The 18,122-nt window shown below is 45.0% G+C and overlaps 1 protein-coding gene across 4 annotated transcripts in view; it reads right to left on the bottom strand.

The window, feature by feature from the left end:
* Nucleotides 1–14,783, bottom strand: part of SLC16A14 (solute carrier family 16 member 14) — a 48,350-nt gene extending 33,567 nt beyond the window's left edge. The window contains exons 1-3 of one of the 4 annotated variants that reach the window (XM_088845075.1): nucleotides 14,321–14,783; nucleotides 5,648–5,919; nucleotides 162–305 (exon numbers count right to left, since the gene is read on the bottom strand). In XM_088845075.1, the coding sequence (XP_088701201.1) occupies nucleotides 162–305; nucleotides 5,648–5,906 (403 nt within the window). In that variant the 5' untranslated portion in view covers nucleotides 5,907–5,919; nucleotides 14,321–14,783. The remainder of the gene's footprint in view (nucleotides 1–161; nucleotides 306–5,647; nucleotides 5,920–14,320) is intronic. The other 3 variants (XM_055397316.2, XM_055397317.2, XM_055397314.2) reach the window with 3 other exon arrangements.
* Nucleotides 14,784–18,122: the final 3,339 nt, after the last annotated feature.

The raw sequence follows: 18,122 nt of genomic DNA, 5'->3' as shown, positions 1-18,122 counted from the left end.
TTTAGGAAAACCACTTATGGGGACTTTCTTGGAGGCCCAGTGGTCAAGACTGTGCATCCGAAGCAAGGGATGTGGGTTTCACCCCTGGTTGGGGAACTAAGATTCCACACGGTGTGCGACATGGCCAAATAAAAAAAAAAAAGGAAATCCACAATGCTTACCAGCTGCCAGTCCAAAGGTAATAAAGAGATAATACACATTCGCGGCATAGGCACTCAACACCCAGCCCAGCGAGTTCAGCAGCCCTCCGATGATGGCCGTCCGGCGGCACCCACAGGTGTTAATGAACAAGCCGATGAAAGGTCCTGTCACAGAACATTGAGAAAGGAACTGACTAGTGGAAAGTTATGACCAACCTAGACAGCATATTAAAAAGCAGGGACATTACTTTGCCAACAAAGGTCCATCTCGTCAAGGCTGTGGTTTTTCCAGTGGTCATGTATGGATGTGAGAGTTGAACCATAAAGAAAGCTGAGCACTGAAGAATCGATGCTTTTGAACTGTGGTGTTGGAGAAGACTCTTGACAGTCCCTTGGACTGCAAGGAGATCCAACCAGTCCATCCTAAAGGAGACCAGTCCTGAGTGTTCATTAGAAGGACTGAGGCTGAAGCTGAAACTCCAATACTTTGGCCACCTGATGCAAAGAAGTGACTCATTTGAAAAGACCCTGATTCTGGGAAAGATTGAAGGCGGGAGGAGAAGGGGATGACAGAGGATGAGATGGTTGGATGGCATTACTGACTCAATGGACATGAGTTTGAGTAAACTTCGGGAGCTGGTGATGGACAGGGAAGCCTGGCGTGCTGCAGTCTATGGGGTCACAAGGAGTCGGACATGACTGAGCGACTCAACTGAACTGAACTGAGTGGCATTTTATTTTAATTTCATTTTCTTAGGGAATCTTTATATGAAGACAAAACATTACTAGAGCTGTTAACTAAAACAAACCAAACCCCTGCCGTGGCCTTATGTGCAGAGAGCTTTTGGCACGCAAAGACAGATTTCAATAATGTCTCCGAAGAACACAAGGCTCTAAATTTTCAGAGAAGACAGACCTGAAATAAATAGACATGTTGATTCATTTTCTGGTCTACAACAGATCCTACACTAGAGGTCCAGGGGCTCCACCCAGCCTGTGGATACATTTTGTTTATCAAGAATAAAGTTTTAAATGTTTTGAGTCAGTTGTCAACATTTAAAAATTAGGATTATTCATAAAAAATCCAGGGGCAACAGATCCTTCCCATACGGCTCAAAGCAGCTGGCTCTGTACGGTAGGTGATCCCGTTTAGCTGTGTCACACCCTCTCCAGTTTGCTGCGGTCCCCACCCAAATGTTAGTTTCTTATTTGGCCTCCTGGTCTCATTTACATTGCTTGTTTGACCTCTGTACACATTTCAGTTTTTTCTCTAGACTTTAAGGGAGTATGGAAGGGGGCTCTCGGGACGTCCATGCTTCAGGCAAGGCACCTGTAGCCTGTTTTCATGAGGACATCTAGATGCAAACCAAGCTGGAAAGAACTTCTCATGACTTTACACAAACTTCAGCCTCTGCTGACTCTCAGTTCCAATGAGACCTATCAGGCTATGCATTTATGACAGTGTGGAGATTCAGGAATATACTTTGCTCTACTGTGTTTGTTTGTTTGTTTTTTAATTTTTGTCAACCCTCTTTTCTTCCTGCCTTTGTGGCAACTTGTCTTGGGATAAGTGATTCCTTCTTCAAACAGCAATCTATATTTTAGTAATACCATTTGAGGCTGTACTCAACATTCAGTGTTGTTGTTCAGCCACTAAGTGGGATCTGACTTTGTGACCTCATGAACTGCAGCACACCAGGCTCCTCTGTCCTTCACTATCTCCCGGAGTTTGCTCAAATTCGTGTCTACTCAGCCAGTGATGCTATCTAACCATCTCATCCTCTGCCTCCCTCTTCTCCTTTTGCCCTCTGTCTTTTCCAGCATCAGAGTCTTTCCCAATGAGTTGGCTCTTCAAAACAGGTGGTCAAAGTATTGGAGCGTTCAGTAAGATCATCCATTTTATTTTTTTGACTGTGCTGTGTGGTATGTGGGATCTTAGTTCCCCAACCAGGGGTGGAACCCCCAAGTCCCCTGCTCTGGAAGGGTGGAGTTTTTATCACAGGACTCCCAGGGAAGTCCAAGATCGTGCGTTTTAAACATCATCTTAGGGAATTCCTTGGCAGTCAGTGGTTAGGACTCAGCACTCTCATTGCAGTAAGATCCCTCAAGGTGTGCAGTGTCACCAAAAAAATAATAAAAAAGATGTCACATTTTTTGATCATTATTACTCTATGTAGTTATGAAACCCTATGTTCAGATGGGACTATTTCAGGTTAAAAACTTACTAAGCAGGGACTTCCTGGTGATCCAGCAGTTAAAGAATCAGCCTGGCAATGCAGGGGACGTGGGTTCAGTTCATGGTCAGGGAACTAAGATCTCAACATGCCATGGAGCAATGAAGCCCACGCAATTACTGGGCTTGTGTGCTACAACTAGAGAGTCTGTGCACTGAGATGGAAGACCTCATGTGACACAAGGAAGACCTCAAGTGCTGCGACTAATACTCGACGCAGCCACATAAAAACAAGAATGAATTTACTTAATTTCCCATGTGCGAGTCACAGTCCAAGAGAGTGCTTTCAACTCTGTGACACAATTCATGGGATTTTTAAAGGTGGTAACTCAATGTCCTTACAAGGATGAGAAAGAGAAAACAATTTATACTTATTCACTTCAAATATATCTTTGGTTCTCATTCAATGTCATGGCAAGCAGGGTGATAGAGTGGGCATCATTTTGGAGTCCAGTGGACCACATTTGAAGCCTGTCCCTCACTTACTGGTTACAAGTTAACTTCACTAATATAATGTCTCTGAGTGTTGCCTGTTCTCCTCTGTGAGGGGAAGATGATGGTCTGGCCCCCAGGCTTGCCAGAGAATCAGATGAGATTATGTACATCATAGGCACTTGGCATGTGCATGAGTTCATGCATGCTAAGTAGCTTCAGTCGTGTCTGCCTCTTTACAACACGATGGGCTGTAGCCCACCAGACTCCTCTGTCCATGGAATTTTCCAGGCAAGAATGCTGGAGTGGGTTGCCATACCCTTCTCCAGGGGAGCTTGCCGACCCAGGGATTGAACCCACCTCTTTTACATCTCCTGCGTTGACAGGCAGGTTCTTTACCACTAGCACCACCTGGGAAGCCCACACTTGGTGTGTAATAAGTGCTAAATAAAGGAGAGCTGATTTTTCTGGCTTCTGCGTTGGAAAAGTACCCAACATATCTGCTGCCACCTGTATCAGGCACCTTAGATAATGAATAGCAATTTAGGGTCATGATAGATGGAATAAAAGACCTTTCATTTATATAACTATGAACCTTGCTGTGCTATAATTTCTGAGCGCAGGATAAAAGATGTTTATCTGGCAGGTACCTTTTCTGAAGAAAGGTGATTCTACTGTCAGAAGCTCCACTGTCTGGAATTCAAGGACTCTCAGAATTCAGAATCCATGGTTACCTCCCAATTAAAAGGTGACAATCACATTTCATCACCACTGTTGAGTTAGGTGTTCTGATTTGGGGGATCATATTCAGGAAAGTGAAAGTAGCTTAGTTGTGTCTGACTCTTTGTGACCCCATGGGCTATACAGTCCATGGAACTCTCCAGGCCAGAATACTGGAGTGGGTAGCCTTTCCCTTCTCCAGGAGATCTTCCCGACCCAGTAATTGAACCAGGGTCTCCTCATTGCAGGCAGATTCTTTACCAGCTGACTTATGAGGGAAGCCCAAGAACCACATCCAATAACTTTAGGACTGATTTCCATTGTTTGTGGAACTTGTGAAACATGAAATAATACCAAAGACAATCTTACTGGATGGCTTGGAAAATATGGGACAAATATCCTGGCTTTTGGCTGAATTTTCTTTTTTGTTGTACACACACACTTCCTAGTTTGAATCTGAAAGTATTTTGTTCTACCCTCTAAATGTTTATTTTAAAAAAGGTAAAAAAATGGATTTTAAGTATTTCATAGGACTAGTTTTCCTCATTGAAAAGGTAAAATTATATCTAACATGAAAGGGTTATTCACTCAGTCATGTCTGACTCTTTGTAACCCTCTGGGCTGTAGCCCTCCAGGCTCCTCTGTCCATGAAATTCTCCAGGCAAGAATACTAGAGTGGGTTGGATGCCCTCTTCCAGGGGATCTTCCCAAATCAGGGAAGCCCATATCCAACATAAAACTAGCAAATTCCTTGCACTAAGATTAACGTACTTGCACTTCTCATATGATACAACAGTCCTGATTTGAACAAGGCCACGGCAGGTTTGAAGTTCTTTACAGTTACAGGCAAAAATGATTTATCAACAATTCACTCACACACATAATGGTACCCTTATTTAATTTTAAAACTAGATCTGTAACCATTCCCTGTGATAAACACATACCCCCTGCACACATCTTGAGAAATAACACTCTGTCCTTGCTTTCTGTCATTAGCACTGCCACTGTTACTAATGTCACTGGTATTATCCAGAAAAAAAACTGGCTGAATACCAGCCGAGATCAACAAATCTCTGAGTTGAATTCAAGCAATTAATTACCAATGTGGAAATCACTGACAAGGCACAGACTCTTGTCAAACACCCATATGCCTGTCATACACATACTTTCACAAAACCAGGAAGATATTTGAGGCCATTTACGTTTTCCCTGGAGGAGGGCAGGGCAGTATTCTCCAGTATTCTTGCCTGGAGAATCCCATGGACAGAGGAGCCTGGCGGGCTACAATCCATGAGTTCGCGAAGAGTTGGACAAAACTGAGTGACTAACCACTTTCACTCTTTTTCAGCTTTCTGGTTTACTATCTGCAACTAGATAAGTCTATGAATTGCTTTCATAGACTGCTGGGTGGTTAGCTTAAACTACAAAATACAAGAATATGTTATTATTCCTTCCTGTGAGCTGTATCAATAACCTTTCTAAGAACAGCATAATAGATTTTTCAACCACATTGGATCAATATTTCAAATTTAAAACACCAGGGCTCTGAAATAAGATGGTTATTTACTTTTAGTGTGTTTTCTCTAAGTTTTTTATCTTTTAAAAATAAAAACAGATTTGTAATGGTAGGTAATGATTTATAATAGTTAAGAAAACAAGGACAAACATTTTTAATGATCATTTTTTTTAAATGCTCAAAATGTTTACAGTACTCAAATAGGAGTATCACACAAAAGAACAAATATTGTCTGATTATACTTATTCAAGGTACTTAGAGTAAACAAATTCATGGAGATATAAAACAGAATGGCAGTGGCCAGAGACAGGGGGCTGAGAGGAGAGGTGGCAATGGGGAGTTATGGTTTGATTGGTAGGATTTCAGTTTAGGAAGATGAGAAAAGTTCTGGAGCTGGATGGTGGTGATGAATGTACTCAATGGTATTGAACTGTATACCTAAAAATGGTTAAAAGGGTAAATTTCATGTTAGGTATATCTGACCACAATAAAAACAAGAGTAACATCCACTAACATCTAATCTCTAGTACTTCAACGAGATAAAGCATGACTTGCAGCGAGGGACTGTCATAATTATAATTGACAACAGGTCACACGTGAACATACCCACAATCAAGGTGACGCCCATGCTGAGGGAGCTGACCCACGCCGTCAGGCCACGGCTCTGATGGAACTCTTCAAGCCATTCCACGTTGAGGACTCCCAGGGCCATCTGGGAGCCCATGATGAGGATGTGCACGAAGAAAGAAGACAATACCATCATCCAGGCCCAGCCGCCATCAACGTCTGGGTGGGGTTTCAGTGTCTTCTTATCTTTGGGGTCATCCTCAAAATCATACCCAATGTCCTCATGACTTGTATACATTTTCCAAGATGTTCTGAAATACATAAGGACAAATGATTTCATGGAACATCAGAACAAAAAAATCTCTCCTTCTTCTTTGGACAGCACTACCTCCCCATCAAAACCAAAGTCACCCCACTGTCACACTGGATTTTTAGTCTTCGTCATTATATAGATTGAGGAACACGCCTTGCTTTTTCACAAGACCAAGTGCTTTGATGAAACCTGTTTCATCTTTACAGTCATCCTATATATAAATACTATGATGGTTATTTCAAAGAAATGAAAATCGACTCAGAGAAGTTAAGCACCTTTCCCAAGTTCTCAAGGCCAGTAGATAGTATGGCTAGACAGGAACCTGGGAATTGAACCCAGCTATTCCTGATTCCAAAGCCCAAGCCTTGTGTCCCTTACTGAGATGGAAACTGACAGATAACACAGATGTCAGAGAAGGAAGGTGCCTGGCCTTAGGCAGGGTAGCTCGGTCCTGTGCCAGCTCCTGGCAGAGGATATTGTTCTCAGTTTTGTGGGTCCAAGTGTTCAATTTGTTCAGTACAGCTACAGGGGGTTGGCCTCAGGGGGACTGACTCATACGAACCCAACTCAGGGGAGACTGGTAAAGAAGAAGGCTAATTTGTTATCTGACACTGGGAGATAGAGTTTTCTAATAATGGTGATGCTATGTCTGACATACAAGACTTGCTTTTTTTTTTTTTATCCCCTCTGTCCACCCCCATTCTGAGCTTTAACCGGGGAAGCTAGAAAACTGCTAAGACAATAGGAAATCAGACTAAAGAAATTTGGACACTACAGTGATGTTCAGGTTACCAGAAAGCCAAGGGCTAGATCTTGAAGGCCCCTATATGTCAAAAAAGGATCTTGGAGTTTATCTTTACAAAATGAACAGTTGGCAGCTGCATTTGCACAAGGAAGCGATAAGATGGGACATGTGCTTTGCAGAGAACCATTTCTCAAGTTGTTCGATCAAGAGGATGGAGGTTGGATGGAGCTAGAGGGGAGACGATACCAGGTCAGGGAAGGTCTCTGGCTTTATCTTGTAGGATGAGATTGAAGTATGTGCATAGGAGCTGAGGATAAAGGAAAAAATAGAGATAGAGATAAAGACAGAGACAGACTTAGATGCATGCGTGCTAAGTCACTTCAGTCGTGTCTGACTCTGTGACCCCATGGACCATAATCTGCCAGGCTCCTCTGTCCATGGGATTCTCCAGGAGAGAATACTGGAGTGGACTGCCGTGCCCTTCCCCAAGGGGATCCTCCCCACCCAAGGATCAAACCCAAGTCTTTTGCGACTTCTGCACTGCAAGTAAATTCTTTACCCACTGAGCCACTTGGGAAGCCCAGAGAGACAGAGAATGACTAACCTCAGAGGTCATGGGACAGGGTTAGTTTTGATCAGGAAGGGTGAACAATCCTCTAAGACTGGAGGAAGCAGCAGGTAGATAGAGATAAGATGGTAAGCATAGGATGGAAAGTTATGCTTGTTAGTGTAATTTCTTTGTTGAAGTAGGGAAGCTAGATCATTGGGTGAGAATGAGGAGGATGGAGGCTATGTTGGGGCCTCAGTGTTCAGGATAATGAAACAAACTACTGTCTACAACAAGTGGAAATGATTGTTTGGCAGCTGAGCCCTGCGGGGCAGTGAAGCACCACAGACAGAGCAGAGGGGGCACTTGGCCCCAGAAGCCACCAACGAGAACAAAAAAAGCAAGAACAAACGACTAAAAGTTGGTCTGCTTTTTTGTCATCACTGTTGTACCAGTAGATGTCACTAACAAAATACCCTTCCCTGAAAAAATCCTTTCTTGGTCAAAGTTTCAAACAATGATGTTTTCATATTATGTCTGTAAGCGTCACATCGGCATCATTTTCTAAACACTGTGTTCTACACGGAAGTTATTTCAGAGAACTAATGGTGATATTTTGGCTTTGGCCACCTGATGAGAAGAACCAGCTGACTGGAAAAGACCCAGATGCTGGGAAAGATTGAAGGCAGGAAGAGAAGGGGATGACAGAGGATGAGATGTTGGATGGCATGACCGACTCAATGGACATGAGTTTGAGCAAGCTCCAGGAGTTGGTGATGGACAGGGAAGCCTGGCGTGCTGCAGTCCATGGGGTCACAAAGAGTCGGACACGACTGAGCGACTGAACTGACTGACACATGGAGGGCCCCAGCTGCACACATCTGGCTTTTTTTCTTTATTGCCTATTTCTTTAAAAAAATCTTTTTATTGAAGTATAGTTGATTTACAATAGCATGTCAGGAGTATAGCACAGCAATTCAGTTTCCTTTATAGGTTATTATATAATATTGAATGTAGTTTCCTGTGCTATACAGTAGGTCCTTATTGATTATCTATTTTATATACAGTAGTGTATATATGTTAATCCCAAACTCCTAATTTATCCCTCCCTCTGACCTTTCCTCTTTGGTAACCGTAAGTTTGTTTTCTAAGTGTGAATCTGTTTCTGTTTTGTGAATAAGTTAATTTGTTTCATTTTTTTAGATTCCACGTGAGTGATAGCATATGATATTTGATGTTTTCCTAGCTGACATAATTCACTCAGTATGACAATCTCTAGAACAACCCCCGTGTTACTGCAAATGGCATTATTTTGTATTTTTTTAAATGGCTGAATATTATTCCATTGTATATATGTACCACATCTTCTTTATCGTTCCTCTGTTGATGGGCATTTTGGCCACTTCCATGTTTTGGCTATGGTAAACAGAGCTGCAGTGAAAATTCAGGTGCATGGATCTTTTTGAATTATGGTTTTCTCCAGATACATGCCCATGAGTGGAACTGCTAGATCATATGGCAACTCTATTTTTGGTTTTTAAAGGAATCTCCATACTGTTTTCTATAGTGGCTGCACAAATTTACATTTCTACCAACAGTGTAGGAGGGTTCCCTTTTCCTCCACATCCTCTCCAGCATTTATTATTTGTAGACTTCTTGACGATGGCTATTCTGACCACTGAAATTTTAATTTGCATTGAACGTCTTTTCCTGTGTCTTTTGACCATCTGTATGCACATATCTGTTTTGACAGTAAGAGTTTTTAAGAATTCAGAACTCCTGACACTCACCTCAGCTCAGTTTGGATCTGCAGTGTCTGCAATATTACACATCACTGCCTTTAGCAGGACATTCGAGATGGACCCTGACATCACATGATGGTGGAGATGAAGAGCAGGATGCCAGCTACTTGACTTTTGCCCTCCACGTGCCCACCTGCAGTCTTTTATTTTTGTTTAAAATTTAAAAGAGCAAAACAGAGTGCAAGACCACAGGGTGAAAAACTTGGGTTTGGAAAGCAGTCAATGCAAGAAACGTTTCACTCAGTTTGAATAACGTCTTTAAAATGCAAATGCATTCTTTGTTTCAGGTAATTGTTTTAAAACAGAAGAGCAAATCAGAAAACAATTATTACTGCCCATGACATGTGATTATTACTGAAAATCCTTTAGTTGCAGTGAAGGAAGGTGATGTAAAAAATGGTCCCGAATACACTAGGAACACTTTCAACTGGGGGGCTTTTCTGTGCAGTACTGGTACATGGACAAGAGGACAGAGAAGCAGACTGTGGCAAAGCACCCAGAGCCCAACCTCCTTCAGAGAAGCACCCTGTGCCGTTTGCACAGCCTCTCTCTGTACACGCCTGAGCGAAGAACTGTTTTTACCTTTTCGAAGGCTATGCGACCTGCAGAACTTAAAATTCTTATTTTCTGACCCTTTATAGGAAAAGTTCACTAATCCCCAGACTAAGTTTGTTGGGAAGAAACAGGCACTAAAGGATCAAGGATGCTAGTGGAAGAGCAATTTAAAGGATCTATCCTGGGGCTCATTGTGACTCTTCCTTTCTCTTGTACTCATTATTTTTATCTTTTGGGCTTCCCTGGTGGCTCAGACAGTAAAACCTGCACGCAGGAGACCTGGGTTCGATCCCCTGGAGAAGGAAATGGCAACCCACTCCAGTACTCTTGCCTGGGAAATTCCAGACAGCTTGGCAGGCTACAGTCCACGGTATTGCAAAGAATCGGACACCACCGAGCAATTAACACATCTTGACTCTTCCTTTCGTACTCATTGTTTTTATCTCTTAGATGATTCTATCTCTTAAACAGGTGGGCAATTCTCAGCCACTACACTTCCTGCCCACGCTGTTGCTCTCTGTTGGGTTCTTCCCGTCACCTCTCGTTTACCCAGGCTGCTGGGAGCGATAAAATGCTATCTTACCGTGTAACTTCCCCACCCCGTCAGGTTATCTTGAGGATCAAGTTCAAACTGCCCTGTCTGCCCCCAGGTTCTCCTCTTGTGTTATCTGCTACTCTGCCAGCTCCCTCCTCCCGTTCTTCACCTTTGCCCTCTACTTTCCAGGCTGGTGGAAGCACCTGCAGCTCCCTGAACCTGGCACAGCCTTTCAAGTTTTTGTGCATGATGTTTTCTTCTTTTGGGAACACTTCTCTTCTTCTAATCTCCTGCTCCTCTTCTGCTCATCCTTCTAGGTTTAACTTAATTCTAATAGTGAAAATTTGAAAGAATGAGGGAAAAAAAATACCTTACAAATATCTCTAATATCCAACATTACAGTACGTGTTAAATCAGTCACTCATGCCATAGCTATGCAATGGCAGTGCACCATCAAAAATAAAACTACACAGGCTCTTTGAAGACATATAAAGGTCACACTAAGGTGTGAATTATACTTGGGGGGGTCACAAAATGGGGCACATGAAATGACTCCTTTTTGGTTGTTTTTAAAAATATCTGTGGCGGGGGGTAGGTGGGAGCGGAAACAGACTGGAGTGAAACAAACATGTTGATGGAGATTATTCTTTGAATGATGGTCTTTCAAGTAATTTCTCTCTTTAGTTAAATTTTTAGGGAAAGTTCTAAATAAATATATATCAAGGAGATCAAACCAGTCAATCCTAAAGGAAATCGACCCTGAATATTCATTGGAAGAACTCATGCTGAAGCTCCAACACTTTGGCCATCTGATGCAAAGACCTTGATGCTGGGAAAGATTGAGGGCAGAAGGAGAAGGGGGCGACAGAGGATGTGATGACTGGATGGCATCACTGACTCAGTGGACATGAGTTTGAGCAAGCTCTGGGAGATGGTGCAGGACAGAGAAGTCTGGTGTGCTGCAGTCCATGGGGTGGCAAAGAGTCGGGCACAACTTAGTGACTGAATAACAAACTTTATTATAAGAAAGTAAAGTTCCCTCTATCTTTTAAACATCTCGTGGTTCAGCTTCTTGCCTTTGGTAGATTAGTGGCAATTCAGAGCCATTTCCCTTGGGAAGACTAGTCTACATTGGGCTGTAGACTTGTGTGTGTGCTTCCCCAACACCCTCTTCTCCCACCATGAGAGGATAGTCTGCCTAATGATAGAAGTTCAGTTCAGTTCAGTTCAGTTCAGTCGCTCAATCGATAGAAAGGGAAGTATAAAATGTAACCCATTCTAGGCGCACCTGCAGTAGAAGCTCAGCCCGTCACATTAGAGCCTTGCACTGAAGAAGCTGAAGGAAGGAGATGGGAAGATTAGGGACTAATAGTCAACTTCCCATCCTTCCCTAAAGTGAGTTCATTACCAGTGAAAGAGAAACTATATATGGGGTAAATGAAGTAAAACTATATATGGGGTAAATGAAGTTCCATGAAGCAGGCTATGACATGGAAATCAGCTACATATTTACCTGGTAACAGGCAGAAATGAAAATAATTCAGAGCCTGCAGGAGTGTTTCAGAGATTAAAAGGAAATTTAAGTTTCCACACTGCTGTTAGGGGAGTAAGTTTTATAAGCAAGTCATCAATTTTTAATTTGACTATTGTGATGTTGTTGTTTGGTCCAACTCTCTGTGATCCCATGGACTGCAGCATGCCAGGCTTCCCTGTCCTTCACTATCTCCCAGAGTTGGCTCAAACTCATGTCCCTTGTATCAGTAATGCCATCCAACCATCTCATCCTCTGTCATCCCCTTCTCCTCCTACCCTCAATCTTTCCCAGCATCAGGGTTGATTATGTTAGCATATAAGGAGTTCATTATAAATGAGAAGTGAAAGGGAAAGCTCCAAAATAAAATATAAAATACAGTCTTCCCCAGAGGTGGACAGCTATGCTGGTAGCAGGTTCGTCATTAGATGCAGGTGTGTAGTCGGCCCCTCTGTAATTTGGCTTTATCAATATTTGCACTCTAGACCTGGTGTGCACTGGAAATATACAGCCTTTGGAGGGTGCACTTGAGGTCAACAGGCTAAAGAGCCTGGAGCAGCTGAGCTAGTGCAGAGACCACAGCGCAGTAGAAATGACTGTCAGGTACCCTATCTGGGTTCACGCTGAATCACTGCAGATGTTGATTGCAGCCATGAAATTAAAAGACGCTTACTCCTTGGAAGGAAAGTTATGACCAACCTAGATAGTACATTAAAAAGCAGAGACATTACTTTGCCAACAAAGGTCCGTCTAGTCAAGGCTATGGTTTTTCCAGTGGTCATGTATGGATGTGAGAGTTGGACTGTGAAGAAAGCTGATCGTCAAAGAATTGATGCTTTTGAACTGTGGTGCTGGAGAAGACTCTTGAGAGTCCCTTGGACTGCAAGGAGATCCAACCAGTCCATTCTAAAGGAGATCAATCCTGGGTGTTCACTGGAAGGACTGATGCTAAAGCTGAAACTGCAATACTTTGGCCACCTCATGCGACGAGTTGACTCACTGGAAAAGACTCTGATGCTGGGAAGGATTGGGGGCGGGAGGAGAAGGGGACAACAGAGAATAAGATGGCTGGATGGCATCACCGACTCGATGGACATGAGTTTGAGTGAATTCCGGGAGTTGGTGATGGACAGGGAGGCCTGGCGTGCTGTGATTCATGGGGTCACAAAGAGTCAGACACGACTGAGCTACTGAACTGAACTGAACACATAACTTAGAGGGAACTGAACACCTAAGTGCCTCCTAAGGCCAGGGATTGTGCTTGGTGGCTTCTCCACCACGATTCTGTCCAGTTGATACTAATGTTCCATTTCACAGATAAGGAAATCGAGGCTACTTGTAGAATGGGGGCCACACAGCTTAGAGAGGCTAAACTACCAGGTGCATGCGTGCTAAGTTGCTTCAGTCATGTCCAAGTCTGCGACCCTATGGACCGTAGCCCACCAGGTTCCTCTGTCCATGGGAGTCTCCAGGCAAGGAAACTGGAGTGGGTTGCCATGCCCTCCTCCTGGGGATCTTCCCAACATAGGGATCGAACCCACCTCTCTTAAGTCTACCTGCATCGGCAGGTGGGTTCTTTACTACTGGCGCCACCTGCGTGGTAAGCCAAATTTGGACCCATGTCTGAGGGATTCCAAAGCCTATTTTATCCACCATCACTAGTGAATGGTGAATAACTGACTAACTGACTGTCTCACACACACACACACACACACATCACAGGCAAAGCGAAAAGGAACCTTTCTAATGTCCAATAATAACCCTCACTCATCCTTGCTAATGAGCCTAGATCAGCTTGTCCGTGGAAAGAAAACGGCTTAATTGTTAAGCAGAGTTGTGCTCCTAAAACGCCGTCTGAGGCCTCAGCGGCGTCCCGTCCTGACAAAGCCGCCCCGGCCCTCGTCTCATTTTTGTCTCCCCTTCCCTTCCTGAGGGGCCTCGATCAGAACCGCTCTGAGGGACCCGAATCTCACGCTGGAGGCTGGACCCCCACGATCCGGCCTCCCCGCAGCCAGCCTCCCCCGATCGCCTCCCTCTTCGGGAGGGACCCTCCGTGCTCCCCCTTCCCCAGCACCTCGAGACCCTCTCACCCCCGCTCCATCCCGCGTCTCCCCACACTCTGGGAGCACGCCAGCTCCGCGGGAAAGCGGGGCCGATCGCAATCCCTGCAGCCTGCGCCAGGAGTCCTCCCGCAACCCCGAAAGTCCTCTGACCCGGGTGCCCCCCGCCCCCTCCTTCCCGCGCCCCATCACTTGTAGTTCGAGTCCCTAACCGGGGTCGGGAGAGGATGCGGGGGGCGAGGCTGGGCGCCGGGCCGAGGGCGCCTCCGGGGCCGGGCGGGAGTGCGGAGGGGAGCCGCGCGCCCTGCACTACGCGCGCGGGGCCCTGGCCGCTGTGCGAGCGACGCGCGTCCCCACGCTCCGCCCCGGCCCGGAGCTAGCCCGCCAGCCCCGAGGCGACCTCGCCCGCGGCTTCCGAGCCCCCAGGCAGCCGGCCTGGGATGGACCACCGCGCCTCCGCGCAGCCCTGCCCTCGATCGCTCGAAGCCCCTTCCCCGATCCGGCCCGGGGGCCCGCGCCGCCGCTTCCCGGGCGTCTCGGGGTGCACCGGCCACCGCAGTCCAAGATGCCCCCGGCGCCTCTCCATCCCGCGGTCCGCGGCGCAGCGCGGCCCGGGATACTCACCGCCCACAGCCCGCCGGGCGGCGGCCTCACTCGGCTCCCGGCCCGGATCTCCGAACTCGCTGCCTTCCTCGGAGCCCCCGGAGCGGTTGGGCGGAGAGATTTGTGGCGATGTCGCGGATCATCCCGGAGCTGCCTGCGCCCGCGGCTCGGCGCTCCGCCCGGCTCGGCGCGCGGTGCGGGTTCCCGGCGCCTCTGCTTCTCGTTGCCCGGCCAGCTCCGTCTTGGGGAGCTTGGAGATCTAGACCTCAGTTCATGTGGCTTTTTAAAAAAAGGGGGTGGGGTGCGTTTGGAGGTGCCCGAAGCTAACCTGAGCTTCCTTCCAGTCCGTGCAATTTCAAATCTCCACGCTTGTTCATTCCCATACCGGCTAATTCTGGTTTGGCAGGAAAAAAAAAAAAAAAATGCAGTCACCTCGCGTGCACACTCTTGTGGCGGGTTGTAGTTTCCAGCTTTGACTGAGGTTTTCAAATGCTCTCGGCACGTTTATAACTGGAGGAAAGGACCTGAAACCTAAGAGGCAGGTGGGAATAGAAGGACCTTCTATTTCTTTGAAATAGGAGAGAAGTGATGGGGGCGGGGAAACCCTTCACTGAAGGCTGGGCCACATAATATAGCAGTTTGTAGATGGAAGAGTAGGGCAGGCCCTGCAGCGTTCGCGACCAAAGCCTGCGTGGTGGGTTCCCTTGTGGCTCAGCTGGTTGAGAATCCGCCTGCAATGCGGGAGACCTGGGTTTGATCCTTGGGTTGGGAAGATCCTCTGAAGAAAGGAAAGGCTCCCCATTCCAGTATTCCGGCTTGGAGATTCCATGGACAGAGGATCCCGGTGGGCTACATTCCATGGGATCACAAAGAGTCGGACGCGACTGGGCGACACTCACTCACTTCACTTCATCCTGCGTGGTACCGCTCCTTGTTCTCTTTCCAGTATCTGACCATTGTCTGGTTCCTACATTCATGGGCACCATAGATTTTATTTCCACCTGTACCTGCTTTGTTCCCAACAGGGCACCCAACTCAATGCTTTGCCCAGGGAGAGTTTTCAGTATTTGTTAAGTGAATGTGTGAGTAAATGAAACCAGTGCTGTTTTACTTCACTGGACACGCTCAGTTCTCTGTTGCTGTTCTAATAGAGTATCACCATCTTCGTGACTGAAAGCAGTAGCTTACTATTTCATAATTCTGGGGGTCAGAAGTCTGAAAGCGATCTTGGCTAAAATCAAGGAGCTGGCAGGTTTGTGTTCCTCCTGGCAGCCCTAGGGGAGAACTCAGACTTCTGGAGTCAGCCCACATTCCCTGGATCCCGGCCACTTCTTCTGTCTTCAAAGCCAGAAATGGCTGCATCATTCTGTACCTTTCTACACAGTCACAGCTCTGGCAGGCTCTTCTGTTCCGCCTTTCTTCCACATTTAAGGGCTCTTGGGATTACACTGGGCCTACCCGGAGTAACTGGGTTATTGGATAATCCAAACAATCTCCCCATTTTAAGGTCAGCTGACTAACATTCTTGATGCCACCTGCAACCTTAATTCCCCTTTGCTCTGTAAGGTAACATATTTACAGGGTCCAGAGTTTATGATGTGGATATCTTTGAAAGTGAAAGCGTTAGTCGCTCAATTTTGTCTGACCCTGTGCGACCCTATGGAACTGCAGCCTGCCAGGCCCCTCTGTCCATGGGATTCTCCAGGCAAGAATACTGGAGTGGGTTGCCATTCTCTTCTCTATGGGACTTTCCCAATCCAGGGATCAAACCCACATCTCTTGCATTGCAGGTAGATTTTTTTTTTTTTACCGTCTGAGCCACCAGGGAAGCCAGTGGACATCTTTGAGGGACTGTAATTCTACTTATTATAAATTTCCATCTTTCTTCCTAGTTCCTTTTTTTTTTTGCAAAACAAAAATATTCACATTGCTCCTTCTTATATCAAGCCTTGATTAAAAATAATTGAGAATATTACGAGAAGTTGTGGTTAAGTGAGAACATTTTGATGAGGTACCAGGCTTATGTGGTTCATATGTTTTCCTTTTGCTGATCAGAACATGAGCAAATGGATAGTTAATATTCTTGTGGGCTGACCTTCTCAGATACCATTCATTTCAACCTGGCTTTTGACGGTAAGTTGACATAGAGTTTCTGGCAAATACCTCAAGTGTAGATAATCCATCTTGTTTGGAAAGAGCTCTGTAAGATTTTTTTTTTTTTTTCCTCTGTAAGACTAAGTCATTTTTTTTTTATCCCTCTGAAATATTTTAGGTTTATTGAGGTATAATTCATGAAGCGTGAATTGTATGTATAAGTTTGTGGAACCATCAGCTCAATCAAATAACTCCAAAATTTTTCTGTGCCCTTTGAAAGCCTCACCCCCCACAACCCCAGGCAAACTCTCATCTGCTCTCTGCGAAACTTCTCCTCTGGACCATGGGTACTTTACATCCAGAATACCCACAAAAGACTTTTCTTTTTTCCCCTTCCAGCTTCATTGAGGTATAATTGACCAATAAATTATACATACTTAAAGTGTACAATGTGATGATTTGATACACATATATATTGTGAAATGACTATCACATCACAATCAAGTCAATAAAGACATCTATCACTTCATGTATCACTTTTTTTTTTTTTTGGTGGTGGTGAGAATGCTTTGTATCTGCTCTCTCAGCAGATTTCATGCATACATTTAGTGAAAGTGTTAGTTGCTCAGTCATATCTGGCCCTTTGCATCCCTGTGGACTATAGCCCACCAAGTTTCTCTGTCCATGAATTTCTCCAGGCAAGAATACTGGAGTGGGTTGCCATTCCCTTCTCCAAGGATCTTCCTGACCCAGGGATCAAACCCAGGTCTCCCTCATTGCAGGCAGATTCTTTACCATCTGAGTCACTAGGGAAGCCCTAAGCATACATTACCATATTGTTAACTATAATCACCATGCTGCACCATAGATCTTTGACCAGCATTTCCACATTTCTCTCACCCACTGGACCCTGGCAACCACCGTTCTACTCTCTGCTTCCATGAGTTTAACTCTTTTTTTTTTTAGATTCTACATATGAGTGAGATCCTACAGTATTTGTCTTTCCCTGCCTAGTTTATTACACTTGCCATAATGTCTTCCAGATTCATCCTGTCACAAGTGGCAGGATTTCCTTCTTTTTAAATAGCTGAATAATATTCCATCATGTATATATCACATTTTCCATCAGTGGACACTTACTTAGATTGTCTCCATTTTTGGCTACTGTAAATAATGCGGCAATGAGAATGGGACTATAGCTGTCTCTTCAGGACACTGATTTCATTTCCCATAGAAGGCTTTTCCAAGAAATCATTTTATCTTCACAAGTGTCATTACTCTTAACTGTCTGGCAGTCTTCTGTTGACACAGCTAGGTTGAGAGCAGGCCTGGAGCAAAGGCGCTTACTCTCTGTGAGTTACAGATTGGTGTGTCTGGGTTAAATGATTGAAAAGCCATTCTAAATCAGAACATTAAAGCCAAGCGCTGAACTCTTTTCATGTATCTGAGGTAGAAGACCTTGACATTATCTCTTGAGTTCTAGGCAAATCACATATCGTTTCACAATACTGATCTTATTTTAAACTTCATTGTATCAAGTAATAACCTCGTCCTTTAAGGAGATAAAATGATTCAAGTGCTGCTTCTAAACCTTTCCTCTTAGTTTTTATTATTCATTCAGCTGATTTCAGAACTCATTGTTGAAACTGGGATGGAACTAAGGCTGTGGACAATCTGTGCTTCAATTTTGGGGCCTTGGTGGTATGGATTAGACAGAAAGTGGGAGCAA

Source organism: Moschus berezovskii, chromosome 2 (assembly GCF_049115385.1).
Source record: "Moschus berezovskii isolate FMDL1 chromosome 2, NW_MosBer_1.0, whole genome shotgun sequence".
Lineage (NCBI taxonomy): Eukaryota > Metazoa > Chordata > Mammalia > Artiodactyla > Moschidae > Moschus > Moschus berezovskii.
Note: the sequence above shows the minus strand (reverse complement) of the source record. Positions and strands in the feature narration are given on the sequence as shown.